Source organism: Sorex araneus, chromosome 1 (assembly GCF_027595985.1).
Source record: "Sorex araneus isolate mSorAra2 chromosome 1, mSorAra2.pri, whole genome shotgun sequence".
In the NCBI taxonomy this organism is placed as follows: domain Eukaryota; kingdom Metazoa; phylum Chordata; class Mammalia; order Eulipotyphla; family Soricidae; genus Sorex; species Sorex araneus.
This window is the reverse complement of record NC_073302.1, coordinates 219,480,154-219,501,789: the sequence shown is the minus strand read 5'-3', so window position 1 is coordinate 219,501,789 and position 21,636 is coordinate 219,480,154. Positions and strand designations below refer to the sequence as shown.

At 41.5% G+C, this 21,636-nt stretch overlaps 1 protein-coding gene across 1 annotated transcript in view; it reads right to left on the bottom strand.

Moving 5' to 3' along the window:
- FREM2 (FRAS1 related extracellular matrix 2) overlaps nucleotides 1–21,636 on the bottom strand; it is a 181,714-nt gene continuing 160,078 nt past the window's right edge. The window contains exons 17-24 of the mRNA XM_012935227.2: nucleotides 14,231–14,423; nucleotides 12,057–12,161; nucleotides 9,778–9,905; nucleotides 8,653–8,787; nucleotides 7,811–7,937; nucleotides 5,477–5,664; nucleotides 5,084–5,230; nucleotides 1–2,596 (exon numbers count right to left, since the gene is read on the bottom strand). Of these exons, the coding sequence (XP_012790681.2) occupies nucleotides 2,084–2,596; nucleotides 5,084–5,230; nucleotides 5,477–5,664; nucleotides 7,811–7,937; nucleotides 8,653–8,787; nucleotides 9,778–9,905; nucleotides 12,057–12,161; nucleotides 14,231–14,423 (1,536 nt within the window). The 3' untranslated portion in view covers nucleotides 1–2,083. The remainder of the gene's footprint in view (nucleotides 2,597–5,083; nucleotides 5,231–5,476; nucleotides 5,665–7,810; nucleotides 7,938–8,652; nucleotides 8,788–9,777; nucleotides 9,906–12,056; nucleotides 12,162–14,230; nucleotides 14,424–21,636) is intronic.

Genomic DNA, 21,636 nt, shown 5'->3' with positions numbered 1-21,636 from the left:
TTTGTACAAATCCTTTATAGCACCTTTGACTTCTTTGCAGTACTGATAAATTTCCCCAATGGACCGAGAATACAATCACTCTCATTTTTAAAAAAGTCTTTGAATGTGAAGTACAGAGCTGCCCAAAAGATGAGAGGCAAGTAGGAGACATGCTTCACCCCTCCTAGCACCAGTAAATCATTTTTTTTTCCTTTTAACTCTGGAGATGGTGGTGCTCACAGATACCAACACGGTGTGCCTGTGTGAACTGTGGAGAAGCTGGCTTCTGGAAATCAACTCCACCATGATGACCAGCAGGGCCAGATTTTGGTTAGAAGTGAAAGAGAGTCTTGAGGGTAAATTTTTAAGGTTTTTGCAGACCTTTCTGTTAAAATATATTTACTAGCCTTTGTTGAGATTGGTTACTAAACTAATGGCATTTTCCATATCCTATGGAAGTTTCTATTATTTGATCAAAGTCCATTTCTCAGAAAGAGGTGGAAAATTCATTAAAGTTCTATGCTTCTGTGGGATAAGTGGAAAACTGTGTCACAAATTATATATATAAAATTATATATATGTATTTTGGGGGCCAGAGAAGCTCCCAAGCAGTACTCAGGATATCCAGGAGCCCCACTGGAGATTCTCAGCCAGCTGGGCAGTTGGTTCAGTGTGATAGTACAGGATATTGTGCTGCCCATGCCCTGCAGTGCCAGGAAGATCCGGGCACCCAGGGGTGCTCAGGTACCTCTGGAGCTGCACCCAGTGATGCTCAGGGTGCCAAGAAGTGCTGGGAACTAAACCCAGGTCAAGCACATGCTAAACTGTTATACTATCTCCTGTCGCCTACAAATTATACTTTTAGGTAGTAAGATGGACTTTTTTGCACAGCTTACTAGAGAGATACCAGAGCATCGTGCTTTCTTCTTGGACTGAAGAAGAATTTGATCAATGATGATGCCAGCACCTCCAAGATCCTTTCTGGAAAGATGGATTCACACTGACAGACCAGATGCTGCTTAGGAAGCAAATAACACGTTATGGTGACTTAAGGTCTTGACATTACTGTGCCACACTTCAGCTCTGAGGGTTCACCTCACCTGTCATGTCCAATTATTTTTTTAATTTTGTAAATATGTGTAAGAGGCACTTTGGTTATATATTTTATATAATAAATACCATCATCTCCTTGCACCAGAATGTTTGTCATTAGCATTCATGGGTTTAATACTGTAAACATCTAGGCTCAGTTCTTGTAGAACATTTTCTTGTAAATATGAATCTAACTACAGCATTTCCTCACCCAAAATGTTACCACCCTCACATTCCTGCCAATGTTGAACACCAGTAAGGTATATTATGCAAGAACTTAACTATATCTTACTATATACCAGAACAGAGCGATCTCTCGTCAAGAAGATCTTACAGTTATAGCAGGCAGTCTTTGGCTTAATTTAAAATTAAATAAGCAAATAAAAGGAGGGCCTGGAGAGGATGAAAACCTATTTCGCACCAAGTAAATAAGTTATCACCCCTCTATCTTTACTTTCATTCCAAGTAGCAGAAAAGGTGAATCGTGGGTTGAGCTCCCCCTGGTCATAATTCTAAACTGTCTTCACCTATTAGAAAACTTGTCATATAAACAGTCAGACCACTAACTAAACCTCTTCTAGGAATAAATGCTTAGCCAATGAATAAACAATAGGATAATGATTCATAAAGATACAGCAACAACAGACTCTCCTTAAACATCTGGAGAGTCTTTAGCACCTTTGCACAGGTTCCTTTCCACAGAGCCGAGATAAATATCTGTATGAGAGGAACACGTCTCGCTTCCCTCTGGCGGGGAAGGCCCGTGAATACATAGTTGCCGTCTGGGAATACCTGTGAATACACAGTTGCCGTCTCCCGGGCAAGAGAAAGATGCGCTCTGGGTCTGATCACATCTCTGTGCCGGAGGCACGCACAAAAACCCATTAGTATAGCGGGTCCTCTGAGTAGCTTCATCACACAAATCCCCAGTCCCCTGCGATTCACGCAGCTGGGTTTGGGCTGCCTTAGCCGAGGCGCTTGCTGGGGGGAAAGGCTGGGTGCAGCCGTGGCGTCAGACCTCCGAGCTGTCGCTGTGCGGGCCCCGCGGGGACATCCTGGGCTGGCTGCTGCCCGGGCCCTTGGGGGGCTCCTTCCTCCTGGTGCCCTTCTTCTTCTTGCACATTAGCGCTGCGAGGGCCGTGAGGCAGAGGCTGAGCGCGCCCAGCACCACGCCGGCCGCCACCGCAACCAGGCTGACCCCGGCGCCCGCGGCGTCGCGCTCCCGGGGCAGGAGGCCGTCGGCGGGGTTTCTCCCCGGGGGCGCGCGCTGCCCGAGGCCGCGGTCCAGGGCGATGTGCTGGATGTTGGTGCCGCGGTTCTTCTCCGCGCCGATTTCCCAGGCCAGCGGCGGGGCGCTCCGGACCTCCCTCTTCTCCCTGCCCTGGCTCCCCGCGTGGGGTTTTCCCTGGCCCACCACCGAGTGGTACTGGGACTCCACACTTCTCTTGCCAAGGCCTCGGTTGGCACTGTCTTTAGATCTTACCGTGTAGATGGTGTGTATGTACCACTCTCTCCCCAGAGCAACCTGGAAAAGAGGTACTGTTGGTTAAAAACATGCTAGGGCAACACGATGGGGGACCATTTGCAAAAGAAATGAATGGCAGCCGTAATTCAGGATCATCTTAGTAGCCCCTAGATTCAGTATCTTCAATTAGATAAACACAGATTTCTGCATGTCTGATACGGAAGGCTTCGTGCAAATAATTGCTCCGTGAGCACTCAACTCGCAGGCTTAACAGCAAGAATTTAACTCTTGGTGTCACCTATCTGTACCAAGTTGGGTCCTGGCTGCTCTGACTTTTGTGCCTGGCAGCTCTGCTGTCTAAATTCCCTGGTGTCACCAGTGATTTCTGGCCATACCATATCTGCCTGTGTGCAAGCATCAAACTAAACAACGTGACCCCTGGTAATTATTACATGTACCAGCACCACCATGAAAAGAGTGTGAGCCCTGGCAAGCATGCTAGGTGAGTGTGGAAGCACCACAGCCTGATGTATAATCTCCAGTGAGCACCCTAACAAACTACAAACTGTGGCAGCATCACAGCCACACACTGTGTGACCCCTGGTCATCACCACCACAACAAAAGCAGAAAGAAGGAAAGGGGAGGAGGGAAGGATGAGGAGGAGCATAAAATAATAATAATAGAAGTGGGAGCAGTAGTATAGTGGGTAGGGAGCTTGTCTTGCATGTGTCAAACCCAGGTTCAGTCCCTGGAACCATATACGGTTCCCTGAACCCCTAAGGAGTAATCTCTTTAGCACAAAGCTAGGAGTAAGCTCTGAGCACCACTGGGTATAGTCCCCTAATCAAAATAAGAAAATAAATAAAAGTATTCTGAATATTTATTCTGTGCAATTTTGTTTTTCTTGGGAAGGTTATTTTTAGGTCATATCTGTTGGTCCCAGGGATCAAACTGATGTCACTTGGATGCAAGGCAAGTGCCTTAATCCCTCTACTATCTCTCCAGTCCCAATTCTATGCAACTTTTTAAGGAAACTTGCATGTTTAATATTTGATAATCTATGACTTGGAATCATGATATGTCAGAGCTGGAGAATCTTTAGCTTTCACACCGTCTGATTCATCTAAAGTTGATGAATTGAGTAAAGTTGAGTAAAAAGAATTCACAGCACCCAAAGTGACTTGCCCAATGACACTTTACTCATTAATTCTGGTTACTGACTAGAATTTAGGCTTCTGACCCTTAATATTCTTTTCTAAGATGTGCAGTTACATGTTGTTTTTCAGACCATAGGAAGGGTCAGCTTTTCTGCTTCCATAAAGGTAAAGTTTCTGATGATGACTTTTAAAGACTTTGGGAATTAGAAAAGACCAAATTGTCAACTACAAACAAAAAGTTTCAACTTCTTGGTTGTAAGGATCCAGAATGACAAATATGCTTCCTTCCATTTTCTCATTAGGTTGACTAAAGGTTAACACATTTGTTCAGTTCATTTTGTCTGATACTTTCCAGTAAATATCCTGAAAGTAAATATACTTGCTTCCGCCAAGCATTCTGAATGTGAACACATCTCTGAATTTGTTCCAATCACTACCTTAGAATTTTGATGGTTTCTTGAGTCTATTTCCACCATCTAGCTGTAGGCTAGGATGGTCTGTTTTGAATTTATGATGTTTGAACTTGGAGATTTATGCCCTGTGCACATTATTTTTCCCCTCTGAGTCCAACAGTTCATACAAGATTTCTCTAACAAACATGGTCTTGTAACTTCAAAAGGAAGGAAGTCTTGATTAAGAAAAACAGAACTCCCACTCATCAGACTTAGATTTAGATTCTGAGCTGAACAAGGGTTGTCACTGTGAAGATTTAAAATGACATTAAAGCATTGACAATGCTAGTAATTAATGAAGACAATAGCTTGAATTTACAGAACGCTTTCTATGTGTGTGGTGATGCTAAATTTCCCCCAACTTCCCTTCTTGTTCTTGTTTTTTTGATGGGGAGGGGCAGTGCGGACATTAGCTTATGGTGCTTCTCAAGGGTCACATTTTATGTTGTGGTGTTCACACACTTAATCTTGCCCTTGGTTGTGCTGCTAAAATCACTGTTGGTACAGCAGGGATCCAAGATAGCAAGGTATGCAGGCAAAAGATCAGGACTACATGGGCTGCCTCATGGATCATCACTGGTTCCCCAAATATTGAGATTAATTGATAATTCAGATAAGTAGCTTGTGATTAACTGCTGATTAATTTACATTGCTACTGTAACTGTTATTATGGGGATTATTTTTGTTAGTTTGTTAGATTATTTATTTTGTTAGTTTTTCTGTGGTAACATCCTTATATGAATTAAAAAAAATATTTTTGTAAAGTTTTGTTTTTGAGGGGCCACATTCAGCTCTAAAATGTTGGTGCTGTGTTGGTGCTGCTTCTGGCTCTGTGTCTGGGGGTTGCTTCTGGCAATGCTCAGGGAGTCCATGTGGTGTTAGGGACCAAATGGGGGCCTCCTGCTGCAATGCAAGCACTGTAGAAAAAGTGACTCACCTGAAAAAGTGGTGTTGAGTCAACTTTAAATCCATCAGATCCAGGCTGGTTCACTAAGAGAATAGCTTCAGGGTCATCCATGGCCAGCTTAGCATTGAACAGAACATTCCCAAAACTGGTGGTTTGTGTCTCTGGCTGGGCTTTGTCCTTTTAGCAACAAGGAAAATGATAACAGCTACAGATAAAGCAGACTTTTGCACATGAAGAATGCTTTCCTACTAGTTTTGTGTAGGTATGAAACTACCACAAAATAAACACCATATGATCACATATAAACCAAATACCATCCTATTTGGTTTCATTTAAAAATATATGCTATTGTTTTAGAATCTAGGTGAAAAAGCCTCTTAACTTTGACTATCTACCTCTTCCATTGTTTGCCAAAGCACTTACCACAATTTTAAATCTATATAAGAGTGAAGGAGAATCGGCTAAGCATCCATACTCTGCATTGGCTGGGCTGTACTTGGGGACATAGCCATCGGCTCCAGTGCACAGGAACACCTTCTCAATGCTGCAGTAAAAGGAATCACCAAGATTCTGGACAGGGTCTACCATGACACGGCCATAAATTATGTCACCTGAAAAAAATGTGGAAAAGTGATGTGTCTCTATTTGACAGGGCAGATAGGGCACAAAACGTCTTAGTCCCAAGATCTGCTCTATGTCCAGGTTGCAGAGGTCACTTGAGGGGCTGGAAAAAGTGAATGGTTTGCATGCAGGAGCACTGGGTCTGAGATCTGGTGCCACATGGTTACTTGAACACTGTTCAGGAGCAACTCTGAATATTATGCCATAAGTAGCCCCTGAGCAAAAAAAAAAAGTAAATAAAATAAAAATGAAGACCATTTTTCTGACTGAAGACAAGTAACCCAAGGTTTACTGACCACCTCACATGCCGTTCAGTGGTTGGTGTGACCTCCAGCCTTATCCTTTAGCCAACAGCTATGTGGCAGAGGCTCCCACTGACAGTAATGAATTAGTTGACAAGAAAAAATTTGTTATTGAATATACTCATAGTATATGCATGTAATATAGTACAGGTTACATGTAATGTAGACTACAGACTAATGTAGTAGAGAGTGACACTAAAATCGCATCTATTAAGAGTCAGATTAACTCTGCTATATTTGAAAGAGGGGGTCAATATTGCACTCCTGCACTCAAATTTTGCAGCATACTGGGAATTCACTCCGAAACAAACTTTTGCCTCTCAGGCATTTACAATCTCATACAGTTGCAATTATTTCTTATGCAACTTAAAAAGTCAGTTAAAAAAACCAAAACAAAAACAGCAGCTCCGCAGCTGCACGAGCGTGAATCCAGACCCAGCTAAACTACTTTTTTTTTTTTCTTTTTTTTTTGCTTTTTGGATCACACCTGGCAATGCGCAGGGGTTTCTCCTGGCTCTGCACTCAGGAATTACCCCTGGCGGTGCTCAGGGGACCATATGGGATGCTGGGATTCGAACCCGGGTTGGCCGCATGCAAGGCAAATGCCCTACCCTCTGTGCTATCGCTCCAGCCCCTAAACTACTTTCGGCATGGGCAGCTCCTCGCAGAATGTCTCCAGCCTGAGAACTAAGCCGTGGCCCCATGCCTGCCCAGGAGGGGAAAGGTATTTCTCTCTTTCGCCTCTTCCTTTCCGGGGATGAAGGGCATGGTGACCGCCATATTATGACGACCACAGATGGGGTTTACAAGCTTGCAATGATCCAATATCTGGAAGAAATCTCCCTGGACTTAGTTGTTAAAGTACAGAAATCCAAAACCTCATTTCTCTTCACAACAGGTCTGACTCTAGTGGGGTACTCCTAACAATAATAGTGAGGTTTGTGTTGAAATATTGAATGTAACCAAAGTAAACAGAAAGTAAAGTGAAACTTATCAGTTACAAGGTGGGGGGGGCGGGAGGGTGCGGGATGGGAGGTGTACTGTATGGGTGTTGTTTTTTTTTTTTGGTGGTGGGATATGGGCACAGGTGAAGGGATGGTTGTTTCACCATTGTATAACTGAGACTTAAGCCTGAAAGCATTGTAATTTTCCACATGGTGATTCAATAAAATAAAATTCTTATTAAAAAATAATAATAAAAAAATAAAAATAAAAACAACAGGCTTTGGATCAGAGATATAGTATAGCCAGTAAGACACTTGCCTTGTGCCTGGTCAGCCCAGGATTGATCATGGCACCCTACAGTCCCCTGAGCACTGCCAGGAGTGATCCCTAAATATGGCCCAAAACACAAAAGCAAAAAAATCCAGACCTGCTTCAAAAGTCATATATAAGTAAGGGAAATAGAAAATAAATTTTTACAATAAAACTGTCCTGTAACACATATCCAGTTTTTGTGAGCCTACCCATTTCCACACAACTGGTAAGGACCCAGTTATATTCTCAAAGCCATGCAAGGCATTTGGAAGCTGGAGAGATAGACAGTAGCCGGGGCACTTGCCCTACACATGGCTGACCCAGGGTTTGATCACTGGTATCCCATGTAGTTCCCTGAGCCCTTCAGTGTGATCCCTGAGCACAGGGTCAGGAGTAACTCCTGAGCACACACAGCTGGAGATGGCCCCAAAATGGAACAAGCAACCTTCTTGCCACCATCACCAAATAAACATATGAAATAATAATTTTCATCCCAAAATATTTTCCCAATAAATTCAAGGGCAATAGACAAAACAAGGGAATAGATAGAGCAGCGCTCTCGTTTGGAAAGTGCTACCTTCTGCAAAAGCGACATCACTCTCTTGTCCAAATCCCATGGATCCGTCAGACAACCACAGACTCTTCTTGGAGAGCAGATACATCTGGGTGTTCAAGCTAAACTCAGCTGCCACAGGATCACTGACCTGTAACCAAGTGCAAATCATCGTCAGTTCTGGCGAATCATGAGCACAGTGTTCATAGATACACATATTCACTGTACACTGACAAGCAGAAAATGATTTATTGTGCAGAAATGTGCATGCTGAACAAGACCAACTTTGAGAACTGGAATGCTGCCTTTGTCATCATTGAAAATGCAGAAGTAGCAAGTAGCAAGCTCATTTAAATGAGACTAATAACATTGCTTGAGCTCATATATACTGGATTATTGGGGTACATAAAGGGTTTGTGAATAACGTGGTGAATGGAGGCCAATCTACTACAATATCTTTCACCAAAGCTGTCATCACACTTTTTTTCATACATAAGACAAGTTTTTTGAGGTGGTATGAGCTACACGATATTTACTGTCTTTGCATAATAAGAACAAGACAGAAAAGTACAGAAAAACTTAGGAGAAATTCTCCTTGAATCTTCAAGACAGCATGCTCAGGAGGAGATCACATAAGAAAACAAATACTTTACACATACTCTAAAACTTGGAATTTTCTCGACTGGACCAACACCAGATAAAGGAGCATTCTTTCTTCCATTTTACCTCTCTGCCTTTCTCTTTTTTCACCGTGTAAGAAAGTCATTGCATTAAAAAAATTTCACTTCACTGATGAAAGTTCACCATGATTTTAACAGAATGGAGTGACAAGTCCTGGGAAAATATATGTATGTTATGAGACACACCTGTTGGAATCGGATGTCAAGGTCAAAGGTGACTGGCTCCCTGGGGTTGCAGGTAACTGGCAGGCGATACTCTTGATAGGATGGGGCAGTGCATGGGAGCAGTTTCACAGTGTAGGTCCCTGAGTAGTCACGTACCTTTGAAGAGAAAGGAGGACATTGGTGTTTTTATTTGAAAATCTGTGGTTCGAGGCAGGCCTGGGATATCGCTCAGTGGTAGAGTTATTGCCTAACGTGTTAGATCCTGGGTTCAATATCTAGCATCTCTCTCTCTCTCTCTCTCTCTCTCTCTCTCTCTCTCTCACACACACACACACACACACACACACACACACACAGAATAAATCTCAGGTTGTAAATAGAAGAAGTATCACTGTATCACTGTCATCCCATTGCTCATCGATTTGCTTGAGCGGGCACCAGTAACACCTCCATTGTGAGACTCGTTGTTACTGTTTCTGGCATATCAAATACGCCACGGGTAGCTTGCCAGGCTCTGCCATGCAGGCGAGATACTCTGGATAGCTTGTCAGGGTCTCTGATAGGGGCAGAGGAATTAAATTCAGTTCTGCTGCGTGCAAGGTGAACGTCCTACCTGCTGCGCTATTGCTCCAGTCCAATAGAAGAAGTAAAAAGGTAAAATTCAGTTAGAGCCTCAGAGTCTGGGCGTGATGGCTCAGTGGTAGAGAACTTGCCTTGCAAGCATGTAACCAGACAACTCTGAGTTTGGGCCCCAGTGCAGTCCCACATGACAGAGTATGAGGCCGGAATCTCTGCTGTCTGGGATCTTGGAGCCTCAACAATGTGAACAATCTCTACAATTAAAGGATACCACCTGGGGGCAAGAGCACAGCAGGCAGAGCGCTTTCCCTGCACATGGCTGACTTGGGATCAGTCCTTGGCATCCCATATGGTCTTTTGCATACCCCCAGGAGTAATTCCTGAGTTCAGAACCAAGAGCAACCCCTGAGCATCACTGGCTGTGGCCCTAACACAAACAAACAAGCAAACAAAAGCATGCGACCCTTGGTGAACACACAGCCCAAGGGTGTGAGCGTCACCACCAAGAGTGGACAAAGTCCTGTCATCATGGAAAAAGGAGGGGGAAGTGCAAGCTCAGCAACTTACTGCAAAGTCAGAAACAAAGCTCCACTGCTGCTCTGGCTGGTTGTAGGTGGGCTCACTCCTTATCAGGCGGAGGGAGAAGGTCAAGCCTGGGTGATCCGCTGACATGATCATGGAGCTCGTGAAGGATGCTGGAAAAGTGGCAAGAACGGCAATGGGCTGGCGGTCCAGAGTGCATATACATTAGCGTTCTCAGGCCCCAGGGACAGCACAGGAGGTGAGAGGCTTGCCTTGTCATGCTTTCTGACCCTTGTTTGATGCCCAGCACTGCATGATCTCCCCAAACACCCTCCAGGGTCACTCCCTGACCACTGGGTGTGGCCCAAACACCCTGCATTGACTTCAAAAAAGAGTTTAGAGTTCTCCAAGTACTTTACCATGCATCACTTGCTTTTATTCTTATAATTAGTATGAGAAGTAGCAGGGTTGGGATAGTTATCCTCATTTTGCAAATAAACTGGACTGGGAGTGATTATATGACTCTCCCAAGATCACACAACTAGGATGTGTCCCTCTAATGCCAAATTTGATGCTTTTTTCCATTTCTATAATTCTGTCAAAAGATAATTGTGCAGAAGTGCCTAAATAGTTCAGGGCTACTGTCCAGGGAGGCAGAACTGAGCATGCAATTAAGGCTGAAGTGAATGTGCTTATTGTGTACCAAAGCTGCATACGATACTTCAGTCTCATGCCATCCACACAGCTGGGAAAAGGCAACTTAGAAATGGGATCTAATTTTAATGAGATTGCCAGCAATCAGGTATAACAAAGATTTGGTTTATTGGAAAGGTAGACACATGGATATGAAATGTAAAGACCAGGAAATCCTTGTGTTCCACAAAGATCAGTGACAGTGATAGTTCTTTCTGGTTCTGTATTTCTTACAGCTCTGTCTCATAAAACACAATAAACCTTTTTTCTTTGCCTGAAGTTTTAGCTTAATTTTATTTTTTATGGTCAGCCTCATCTCAGAAAGAGGAAGGATATTGTTGCTAGTGACTTTTTTCTCCTTCCAATCTGATGTGAATGGACACACCAGTAAAATACATATTCATCTTGTGACATGGAGAGTGATATAGAAATATGCTTATTGATATATTCTTTATGTTAAAAAGAACAAAGGAGGCTTCAGTAACCACATTGCTGATATTCATCACATAATTCAGCCCACTTAGTAAAATTATATAACCGATACTTACTGAAGTTAGCTAATCAAAAGGAATGTTAAGGAAAGGAGTGCAGTGCTACTTCTAGCTAAGATACTGAAGCTTCTTTTTAATTTAATTTAATTTTTTTTAATTTTTGGGTCATACCCAGAGATGCTCAGGGGTTACTTCTGGCTCTGCACTCAGGAATTACTCCTGGGGGTCCTTGGGGGACCATACAGGATGCTGGGAATTGAACCCGGGCTGACTGTGTGCAAGGCAAACACTCTACCTGCTGTGATATTGCTCCAGCCCCGATAGTGAAGCTTCTTACAGTCTGAAAAGGATATGTGAACAGAGAAGCACTGGCTGAACACATTACTTGAAATCTACTGGAATTTTGTGATGGTGGTGGTGGTGGGGTAGCTTCCAAGCAGTGTTTGGGAGGCACATGGTGTTGCTCTGGGGCTTTTATGGCATTTCTGGTGATAACTAAAAGTGCTTATGGCTGGCAGTGCTCAGGGCACTGGCTAATGCTGGGGTGACACAGGGGTCGGCTACATATGAGGTATGTGCTTTAACCCCTATACCATCTGCCTGGCCACTGAAATTATTATTCTTAAAATTATTATTTTTTTGGAGTTTGCATCATACCCAGCAATGCTCAGGGGTTATTCCTGGCTCTGCATCCAGGGATCCATCCTTGTGGGATTAGATGGAATGCCGAAGATCAAACCCAGGCCAGCCATTTGCAAAGCAAATGCCCTACCTGCTGTAACTAAAGCTCTGGCTTCTTATTATGTTTTATAGAAAAATGTCATCAAAGGGAGAAAGGGAATTGCCATAGTTGTTATGGAAGAAAGATTCTAGATTAAATGAATTCAGGATTTTCTTTGAAATCATGTTCACCATTCTGCATTTTCTTAAAAAGTCTACATAGACTTCTAAGATAAAGAAATAAATAAAGGTAGCAGGACAACGATTGAGTCTTCGCTAGGTAGTTGCTTGCACATTTTCTCATGTATTTGAAATTACAGGCTTCAAAGCTCACAAGGAAGTAATCTGAAACAAGTGTGAACCCGGGCAGCTCTATGCTTCTTGTAGGAGGAGAGACTGTTAATGAACAACAGGGCTTACCTGGATGAGAGAGCACGAACAAGCCATGGAATTGAGCTGCTGTCTTGAAGTTCACAACCAAACGTCCCTCCTCACCGATGCGCATGCTAGTTGGATAGAGAGAACCTACAGTACAGAGTGAAAATAATGGTGACTAGGGACTCTCAATGTGCAAAATTTCTTCTAAGAAATAGTGCAGATTTGTCTCATCTTTCTTTTTTTAATTGAATCACCATGAGCTACAGTTACAAAGCTTTCATGTTTGAGTTTCAGTCATACAATGATCAAACACCCATCCCTTCACCAGGGTATGTTTTCCATCACCAATGTCCCCAGCATCCCCCCTGCCTCATCCTTTCCCTGCCTCCATGGCAGACAATTTCCCTCTTACTCTCTCTCTCTCTCTACTTATGATTTGCCTCAACTTTAGGCCAATAAGTCTAATAAGTCAAAAGGAACTTATTAGAATTCTGAGTGATATGAGAGGCTGGAGTATTTTTGTGTTGCTTTTCTAAGGAGAAAAAGAGGCAAAGACAAATAAGATGACATAAATGAAATCAATATTAAATATACAGTGGGATTAAATAGGCGAAGGCTTTGAAGATAGATGTAGGCTGCAAAAATAAAGCTGCAAAATTGAGAGACACGATAAACTCATCAAAGTTGAAGATTAGGACACTTAAGTGTATTCTCTAGAAACACTGGAATTTTCATTTTATTTTAATTTATGTTATTTTGCTTTTGGGTTATTCTCAGCTGGGTGCTGAGAACATAAACCAGGGCTGGCTGCACGCAAGGCACAGGATTAAATCCATACTGTCTGTCCTGAGCACAGTCCCTATGTTTGTTGGGGTTTTTGTTTGTTTGTTTTAGGGCCACATCTGGCAGTTCTCAGGGTTTACTCCTGGCTTTATGCTCAGGGACTACTCCTGGCAGGATCAGAGGACAATATGGGATTCCAGAGATTGAACCCAGGTCTGTCACATGCAAGCAAATGCCCTACCCACTGTACTATCACTGGGGCCCCTCCTGAGTACAATTCTATGGCCTTAATGAAAACTCTTAAGTCTCCCTAAGAAATGCGACAGCTTAATCTACATTGGCTCCATACAGAAGAAGGAAGCAGGATATCCTTGTTTAGAAATTGAGAACTGTAGACTTGATGTGCATTAAGAGCCACTTAAATTTGTGTTTTCTAAGCAATTTGTAAAATAAAAATATCTGAAGCAGTCTGGCAAACAATTAATTGAGTGATCATATTACCATCCTCATGGTATTGAGATGATCTCCATCTGTCCAAAGAGTTGATACCGAAGTATACAATCAGCAGAGCAACAATATTTGTTTTGGGGACATAAATTAGTGCAAGCAGGATGTGGGCCCAATAGTGAGAACTTAATCTAGCTACAGCACCATAAAATAACAGGCAGTTTTCAAAAGAACATTGTCATAAAGGTTAAGAAATATTGGACTAAAGAGACCGTCCAGTGGGTTGAGTGCATGCTTGTAGAGACCTAGGTTCGATCCCTGCACTACATGGTTCCTTGAGCACCAATGGGAATGAGCCCTGAGCACTGAGCCAGGAGTACCCCTTGAACATGCTGGGTGTGGCTCCTTCCTTTCCCAAAAATTAAAAGGTATGTTTAAGAAGACATAACTAGTTAAATGCAGATTCAGATCTAGAATCCAGGGCACAATTATATTGTACTTTAAATGCAACCCCCATTTTCCAAAGCAGAAATGTCCCCTTTCCCCTTGGGCCATTTCTTATTTTTTTCTTCCTTAATTTTAATTTTGGGCTACACCTGGTGGTGCTCAGGGATTACTCCTGGATCTTGGCTAACTCCTGGTAGGCCTCAAGGAACCATACAGCGTTCTGGGGATTAACCTGGGTTGGCTGTGTGCAAGGCAAGTGCAGAGCACTACCTGCTGTACTAACACTCTGGCAAGAAAATTATCTTAAGATAAAATATAAATGTGCTGGTTAAGAAGGCAGGCTATGGGGTGGGCAGTGGTGGTGGGAGGGATCCTGGGGACATTGGCTTGGTGGTGAGATCGGCGTTGGAACATTGTATGCTAGAAACTTAACTAGGAAGGACAATACTTTTAAGAAAAGGTTGTCTTTGTTATTTTTAGTGGTGGTGAAACTTCCTCTTATTCAAATGGGTCTGAACACCAGTTTTCTATTAACTCACCTTGGAGTTCAGCTTCGGGTGGGCTGCCAATTCCATCATTCCACAAGATGGCAGTGTCATACACAAAAGTGAGGCGAAGCTCAGATTTCAGATCAAAGTGCTGCCAACCTCCTACTCCAACGGGGGAATGGAACACATAGGAAACGTACAGAGGAACTCGAAGGGTCACATAGGACTGTACTAGGTTCAGCACCTAGAACAGAATACAACGACAGCTATCAGCAGCATTCAGTGCTGTTAACAGGCGAACCTAATCTTGTACAAGCAATCTCTCCCTTTTCCTAACCTGCAGATTTTGAGTGTTCATGGAAGAAAGAAAATAACAGCATTTACAAAACTACTGTTCTCTCACTTAATTTGGAGCAACAAAATATTCATCCTCCAGCCTCAGGTGCTGGGGGAGAAGGCAGCTGGGACGGAGAAGGGATCACTAAGTCAGTGATGGTTGGAGGGATGGCTTGGGATGGGAGATGTGTGCTGAAGGCAGACTAAGGACCAAACATGATGGCCTCCTAGGGTCTGTATAGCAAACCATGATGCCCAAATGGAGAGAGAGAGAGAGAGAGAGAGAGAGAAAAGGAAGGTTTCTGCCATGGATGCAGGGGGTAGGGTGGAGTGGGGGTGGCTGGAGGGATACTGGGGACATTGGTGGTAGAAAGTGCCTACTGGTGGAGGGATGGATTGTATAACTGAAGGATCATTGCATAACTGAAACTCATTCATGAAAGCTTTGTAAGTGTATCTCGGGGTGATTCAATAAAAAATAAATAGAGTAAGCTGAAAATGAAAAAAATAAACAATAAAAAAATAAAGCAGAAAAAGTCCTTATGCTTCCTTCCTTTGCAAATAAAGACCATGCGGTAGATCTTTAAAACAAGCAGCATTATTTTGAATATACTGTATTTAGATAGTTTTTTTTAAAAAATTGTGTTAGAGAAGCTTTATTAAGATATTCATGAGTACCATTACTTCCACCCTGGACAATTTTAGGAAATTTTCATCACCTCTGAAAGGAATTAATTTTTTGGGGGGGGCACACCCAGCTGTGCTCAGGGCTTACTCTTGGCTCTGTGCTTAAGTTTCACTCCTGGTGGGGCTCAGAAGATCAGATGGGGTACCAGGGACCGAATCTGGGTCTGTCACATGAAAGGCAAGCGCTCCACCTGCTGTGCTATGGTCCCAGCTCCTGGTCTCTGAAACAAATCTTATTCCTACTAGTAGTGACTACAGAGTCCCCTTCTCACACTGCCCAGGTTGCTCTCTGTCTCTGTGGTCACTTATTCTGGACAGTTCACAGAAGTGGAGTTCCACAATACGTGATATGCTGTGACATATGCAACCTTTCATTTAGTATAATGTTTTCAAGGTGCATTCATGTTGTACTGGGCTTTAATACTTCTATTACTGAAGAGCATAATTTATCTAAGTTGATGGGCATTTCAGTTGACTCCAGTTTTCTGCTTTTTAATTATTTCTATAAGGGCTAATAAAATCTGACATGACAGCATAATAAAATGTAAATAAAACATAAATAAAATATTTATATTTGTTATCTAAAATATGCGTTAAACTTTAGTATACAAAATATATCATATATGGTGAAATGAAGCAGGGAAGATCTGAAGACACATATAATTAAAAACAAAAATAATGGGCCAGAGGGGGCTGGAGTGATAGCACAGTGGGTAGGGCATTTGCCTTGCATGCAGCCAACCTGGGTTTGACTCCCTGCATCCCATATGGTTCCCTGAGCACCACCAAGACTAATTCCTGAGTGCAAAGCCAGGAGTAACCTCTGAGCATTGCGGAGTGTGACCCAAAAGCCAAAAAAAAAAAAAAGGGCCAGAGAGATAAGCCCACTGTAAGTAAGGTGCTTGTCTTGCACTGGCTGACCCAGGGACCCAGGTACCATCCCTGGCATCCCATATGGTACCCTGAGCCCACCAGGGGTGATTCCTGAGTGCAGAGCTAGGAGTAACCCCTCAGCATTGCTGAGGACTTCAATCCAGATAATAATAATAATAATAATAATAATAATAATAATAATAATAAAAGACATCAAATAATTAGATGAAATATTTTGCTCCAAAGTTTGTATTTTCTATGTTCAGGTCTGTACCTGAATGTATGTGAATTGGGAGTCATGAAGAGTTAATTAATATCTATTTATTGAGCACTTACCACTTTTCAGATATTGTGCTAGGTTCACCATCAAAGTTATTCACTAACCCCACTTTTCTCTATATTTGTGTGACTGTGTTCATTACTGGATGTGTTAAATTGACAGATCATGGATTGGAAACAAGAAAAATTATGGCTCAAAGGAGTAAAGAAAATTCTTTAGACTTTCTGGGGGGCCCTGCTAGTATCAGAAACCAGTTTTGGCCAAAGCTGTTTCTATCGATCACAATCCATTGTATTCCATACAAAGCTGGTGCAATCTAAGGGTACCTTAACAAATGCTGACATACTTAATTTTCAAATATCTCAGCAGGGGCTGAAGCAATAGTACAGAGGAGAGGGCATTTGCCTTGCATGCGGCCGACCTGGGCTCAATCCTCAGCATCCCATATGGTCCCCTGAGCACCGCCAGGAGTAATTCCTGAGTGCAGAGCCAGGAGTAACCCCTGAGCATTGCTGCATGTGACCTCTCCAAAATTATGTGTATATATATACATATATCTTGGCAGCATAGAAGAGCAAAACAGTGGCCTTTTACACAGAGAAAACGAACATCAGTCAGATCATATTTTTTAGGAGTGAGGTTTTCTGACACTGTTCTTGTACTGCTTCCACACTCTTAGCAACTGGAATGATATTGGAATTTGTGAATACTCTTAACATAATAATTTATCACTGGTTCATGGAGTTGAAAATCCATCAAATTACAAGGATGACCTGAATCACCAACAAAAACATGTAAAAGAAAACCAGCAACCAAGCAAATTATTTGATTGCAGCTACATAGCAGCTAGCATTCCCCATTATGTGCTAACCTGGCCAGTCTTGCAGCGGAAGTGCTTTGAGACAGTACTTTCTAAAGGTGAGTTTTATTCTAATCATTGAGAAATCAATCTGGAAGTGCAGTTTTAACACTGACAGTAGAATGGAAAGTGATTAGATCAATTGACATCACCTGGTAATGAAGAACAATGTACTCTGCAAAGTAACATGAAACCATTAAAATTCAGGGCAGTTTCCTTCTGTTGGGAGAATGCATAAGGTATCTTAAGTTAGAAAGCAATATAAAAATGCTTTATTATTACACTATTATGAATGTGTGCATGTAGAGTTAAAGTGATTGAGAATATATCTGCACGATCGTAGTGAGATACTGAGATGTTTATTCTTTTTTGTTTTCCTGTTTCCCAGCTTTCCATGGCACTGTCATTATTGTCATAAAAAAAAACCCACATTATTTTTTTAAAATAGATGAATCTGACAAAACATCAAGCACCATCCTTCAAGAAAGTTAGAAATTTTGTATGTTTCCTGCTATTTCTTTCTTTCTTTCTTTTTTTTTTTTTTGCTTTTTGGGTCACACCCGGCGATGCACAGGGGTTACTCCTGGCTTTGCACTCAGGAATTACTCCTGGCGGTGCTCAGGGGACCATATGAGATGCTGGGAATAGAACCAGGGTCAGTCGCGTGCAAGGCAAAGGCCCTACCCGCTGTGCTATCACTCCAGCCCCATTTCCTGCTAGTTCTTACAAATTATTTAGAACAGCTAATAGGTGAAACAGAGTAAATGAGTACACAACATTTAAAATAATGTGAAGCAATGGTTTCTAAGACATAAGCACCAAAGTTCCATATTGATTAAGTTAAACATATCATAAAAAAGGTAGGAAAATATTCCCTAAACCCAGCCACAAAGAAAAAAATACCTGTTGAGCTCCAGGGACCTGACTCAAGTGGTAGAACCTATGGTCAGTCTAGGGAGCCCATGGTTTGATCTCCGTGGTCCCCTGAGCACCAGTAGGAGTACTGGACCAGCTCCATGCAAGTAAATTAAAAGAAAATTAGAAAGAATGTTTACTTTTCCAAAACTAAAAAGGCATCATGTCTTCTTCTAAGTGCATTATACCTTAGTATTTCAAGTATAAACTGGAACTTGGACTGCATTTCTGGAGCTTATTCAGCTGTTGGAATGATGTTATCAGTTGCTGTTTACCTAATAAAGTAAAAGTTAAGATTCTGACCTTGTGGTTCTGAGAGTTAAGCCAATCATGGGTGGAATGAGCTGTGGTCTTTCATTTTTAAATACTGGTTTTGAGATAAAAATTGCCTCATATATCCAATAGTTTAAAGAAGTTAGTTCAGTTTTCATGATATCTTACCTCACAAATTTTTTCACTGTGAACCAGCAATTTCATTATCACTTACAAAACAAACTCACATCACACACAAAGTGGAGCAATCACTTACATCCGTTTTCCTTTTTCTTGCTCTTTATCTGATTTTATTTTTTAAGAAACCATGACAAGTGATTTTAGCCTCGAATATTATTAGAGAAATTCTACTTTTTCCTGGCAAGGGAAATTGTTACCTGATAAGAGTGCAGATTTGACTCAGAACTTTACTTTGTAAATTCTGTATTCTCCTCCAGTCTCTGGCATAGTCTATGGTGATCATTAAATATCTTTTTAATAAATGATATTTAGCGAGCAAGATAGTCAAAGTAGGAATATTGGCTTAGTGTCAGCTAAAGCTATCGAAAGTCAAACTTCTCAGAATGTCACTGTTGCTAATGGATTCTCGCTGCTTCAGGTAATTTCTAGCACTTGGCAACTCTTTTCTGTAAATTAAATAATCTGACTGCGGGAGGCTGAGTAATACAGAAAAGCCTTTCAGAGTGAGTTAGAAAGAGCTTTTCAATCACAAAGAAAAATGCAGGAACTTGGCGATATTTCATGGCATTAGCTGCAGCTACTAAGAACACTTGAGAAACAAAACCAAATAGAACAGAAGTTCACTATTTTGTTCCCGGAAGAAGCAGTTATTATTTGGTAAATTTTATCTGCACACTGATTATATTCATTTAAAGTACGAAGTCTAGAAAAGACAGGAAAGGGGAAGATAGCATCATTTAGAGGTTTGGCTAGGACTGTAGAATTGGCAGAGAAGAATCAGACTTGGGTTAGCTTTCGTCCCTTCTTTGAAAGTTCTTGTCTACTGGTCAGGCATTGAACCTGCTATGAGCATATTTACGTCATGGTGATGGTTTACTTTTTGACCAATTCTCTCCCCATCACAACATAAAAGTTTGTGAAACTTCTGAAATACAAAGGTAGTATGTATTTACCAAGAATTTGCTTATTTTCAGATAGATACTCTCATAAAATGTTTTAATGTTTAATATGTACACTTAAATCTCAGTTGTCTTTTTATAATAAACCTAAAGACCCTATTCTTAAGGTATGAAGCACTGTAGTACTGTCATCCCATTATTCATCAATTTGCTTGAGCGGGCACCAGTAACGTCTCTACTGTGAGACCTGCTGTTACTGTTTTTGGCATATGAATAGGGATGATTTTTTCCAACAGTGGATGTAGATCTAATCTAGCATGCATTTACATGACTGAACATTTTTGTATCAAGAATAGAGGGGAAACAGGTTATTTGCCTTTATTATGGTTATATCTGTGACCACATTCGTTTCTTACACTCACCTACTTGAGTGACATTTAATTCACTAGATTAATTGCACATGTAAGTATCATGTTTAGCTAAGTGGCTGATAAGCAATATCAACATGAAATATTTGCTTGTATATACTCTTTCTTATCTATAAAAATGGAACAAAATTAGTATTTGTGTCATAGAGTTGGAAAGGCTCCATCCCTCTCAAAGAGCCCGGCAAGCTACTGAGTGTATCCTGCCCGCACGGCAGAGCCTGGCAACCTACCCGTGACATACTTGATATGCCAAAAACAGTAACAATGATGGTCCTCATTCCTCTGACCCTGAAAGAGCCCCCAATATGCCATTAGGGTATACTAGCACCCGACAGGGATGAATGGAAATATTACTTGCGCCTGTCCGAGCAAATTGATGAAAAATGGGATGACAGTGATACAGAGTTATAAAGGCAGAATTAGCAGAAATATGTAAAATACTTAGAATGTCAGGCACACAACAAACATTAATGTTATTGTTATTATCACTATTGTTAGTTATTACTATGATTATTTTTAGTCCTGGAGTGACAGCACAGCGGGTAGGGCATCAGCCTTGTACACGGCGAACCCGGGTTCAATTTCTCCGTCCCTCTGGTAGAGCCCAGCAAGCTACTGAGAGTATCCGCCCACGTGGCAGAGCCTGGCAAGCTCCCCGTGGCATATTTGATATGCCAAAAACAGTAACAACAAGTCTCACAATGGAGACATTACTGGTGCTCACTTGAGCAAATCGATGAACAATGGGATGACAGTACTACAGTGCTATTTTTCGTCCAAAATAATGAAGGAAAATTAGGAAAATATTTCAAATGTTCAGACTTCTACTTTAATTTATATATGTATATTTCTTCTTATATATTTAAGTTCTGTGTGTGTGCGTGTGTGTGTGTGTGTGTGTGTGTGTGTGTGTGTGTGTGATGGAGCATGAGGGTACTGGAAACATCAGCAACTAGGAAAAATAAGGAGTTTAAGCCTAAGGTAAAGGAACATAAGAAGGTCATTTCTGAGCTTCATTATAAGAGAATAAGCAATATGCTTTATTACATTGTACTGCCATTTAATTTCCCTTAAACATTTTATAACAAAAATCTCTCAACTTCAGTGACTACATTGAATATAATCATCTCATCATCTTTACGATAAAAATAAAGATGATGAGATGAATTTATTTCCAATTGTGCAAAAGTAGAAAAATCTTTATAGAAGAAATTAGTGTGGGGTTTTCAATAGAGATAGGGTCATTCACATGCATAAACAAGATAGTGAAAAGTGTTGCCATTTTGCAGGAAAGACAGAAAATATTTTTAAGGATGAACAAAACCTGTTCATAGAGAAGTTCCATGCAAACAAGTGAATCTGACCAGAGAAGAATTTGAACTACAATGTCATCCTTCTAGTACATCCATTTATGCTAATACATTTCAAAAGAAAAGCAGCGGGAAAGTAAATAGAAATGACTCCAAAGCAGGCTCTATGAGGTAGAGTAATAGCAACCAGAGATCTTCCCTCTATAAAGAAAAAGGCTGAGGTATTTTTGTGACTATGGATCTCATTTTTATTGTAGTCAAAGGAGTCTCTTTTTTCTCCTGTGTATCTTTCAGATGGCAAGGGCAGATTGAGGAAAATGGACCTTATAAGTGCTTAAATAAGTTAAATAAATAACATTTGAACTGAAAAATAAGAGAATCAAAGGAAGTGAGCAGGACCCGGATTCCAGTGCTCAG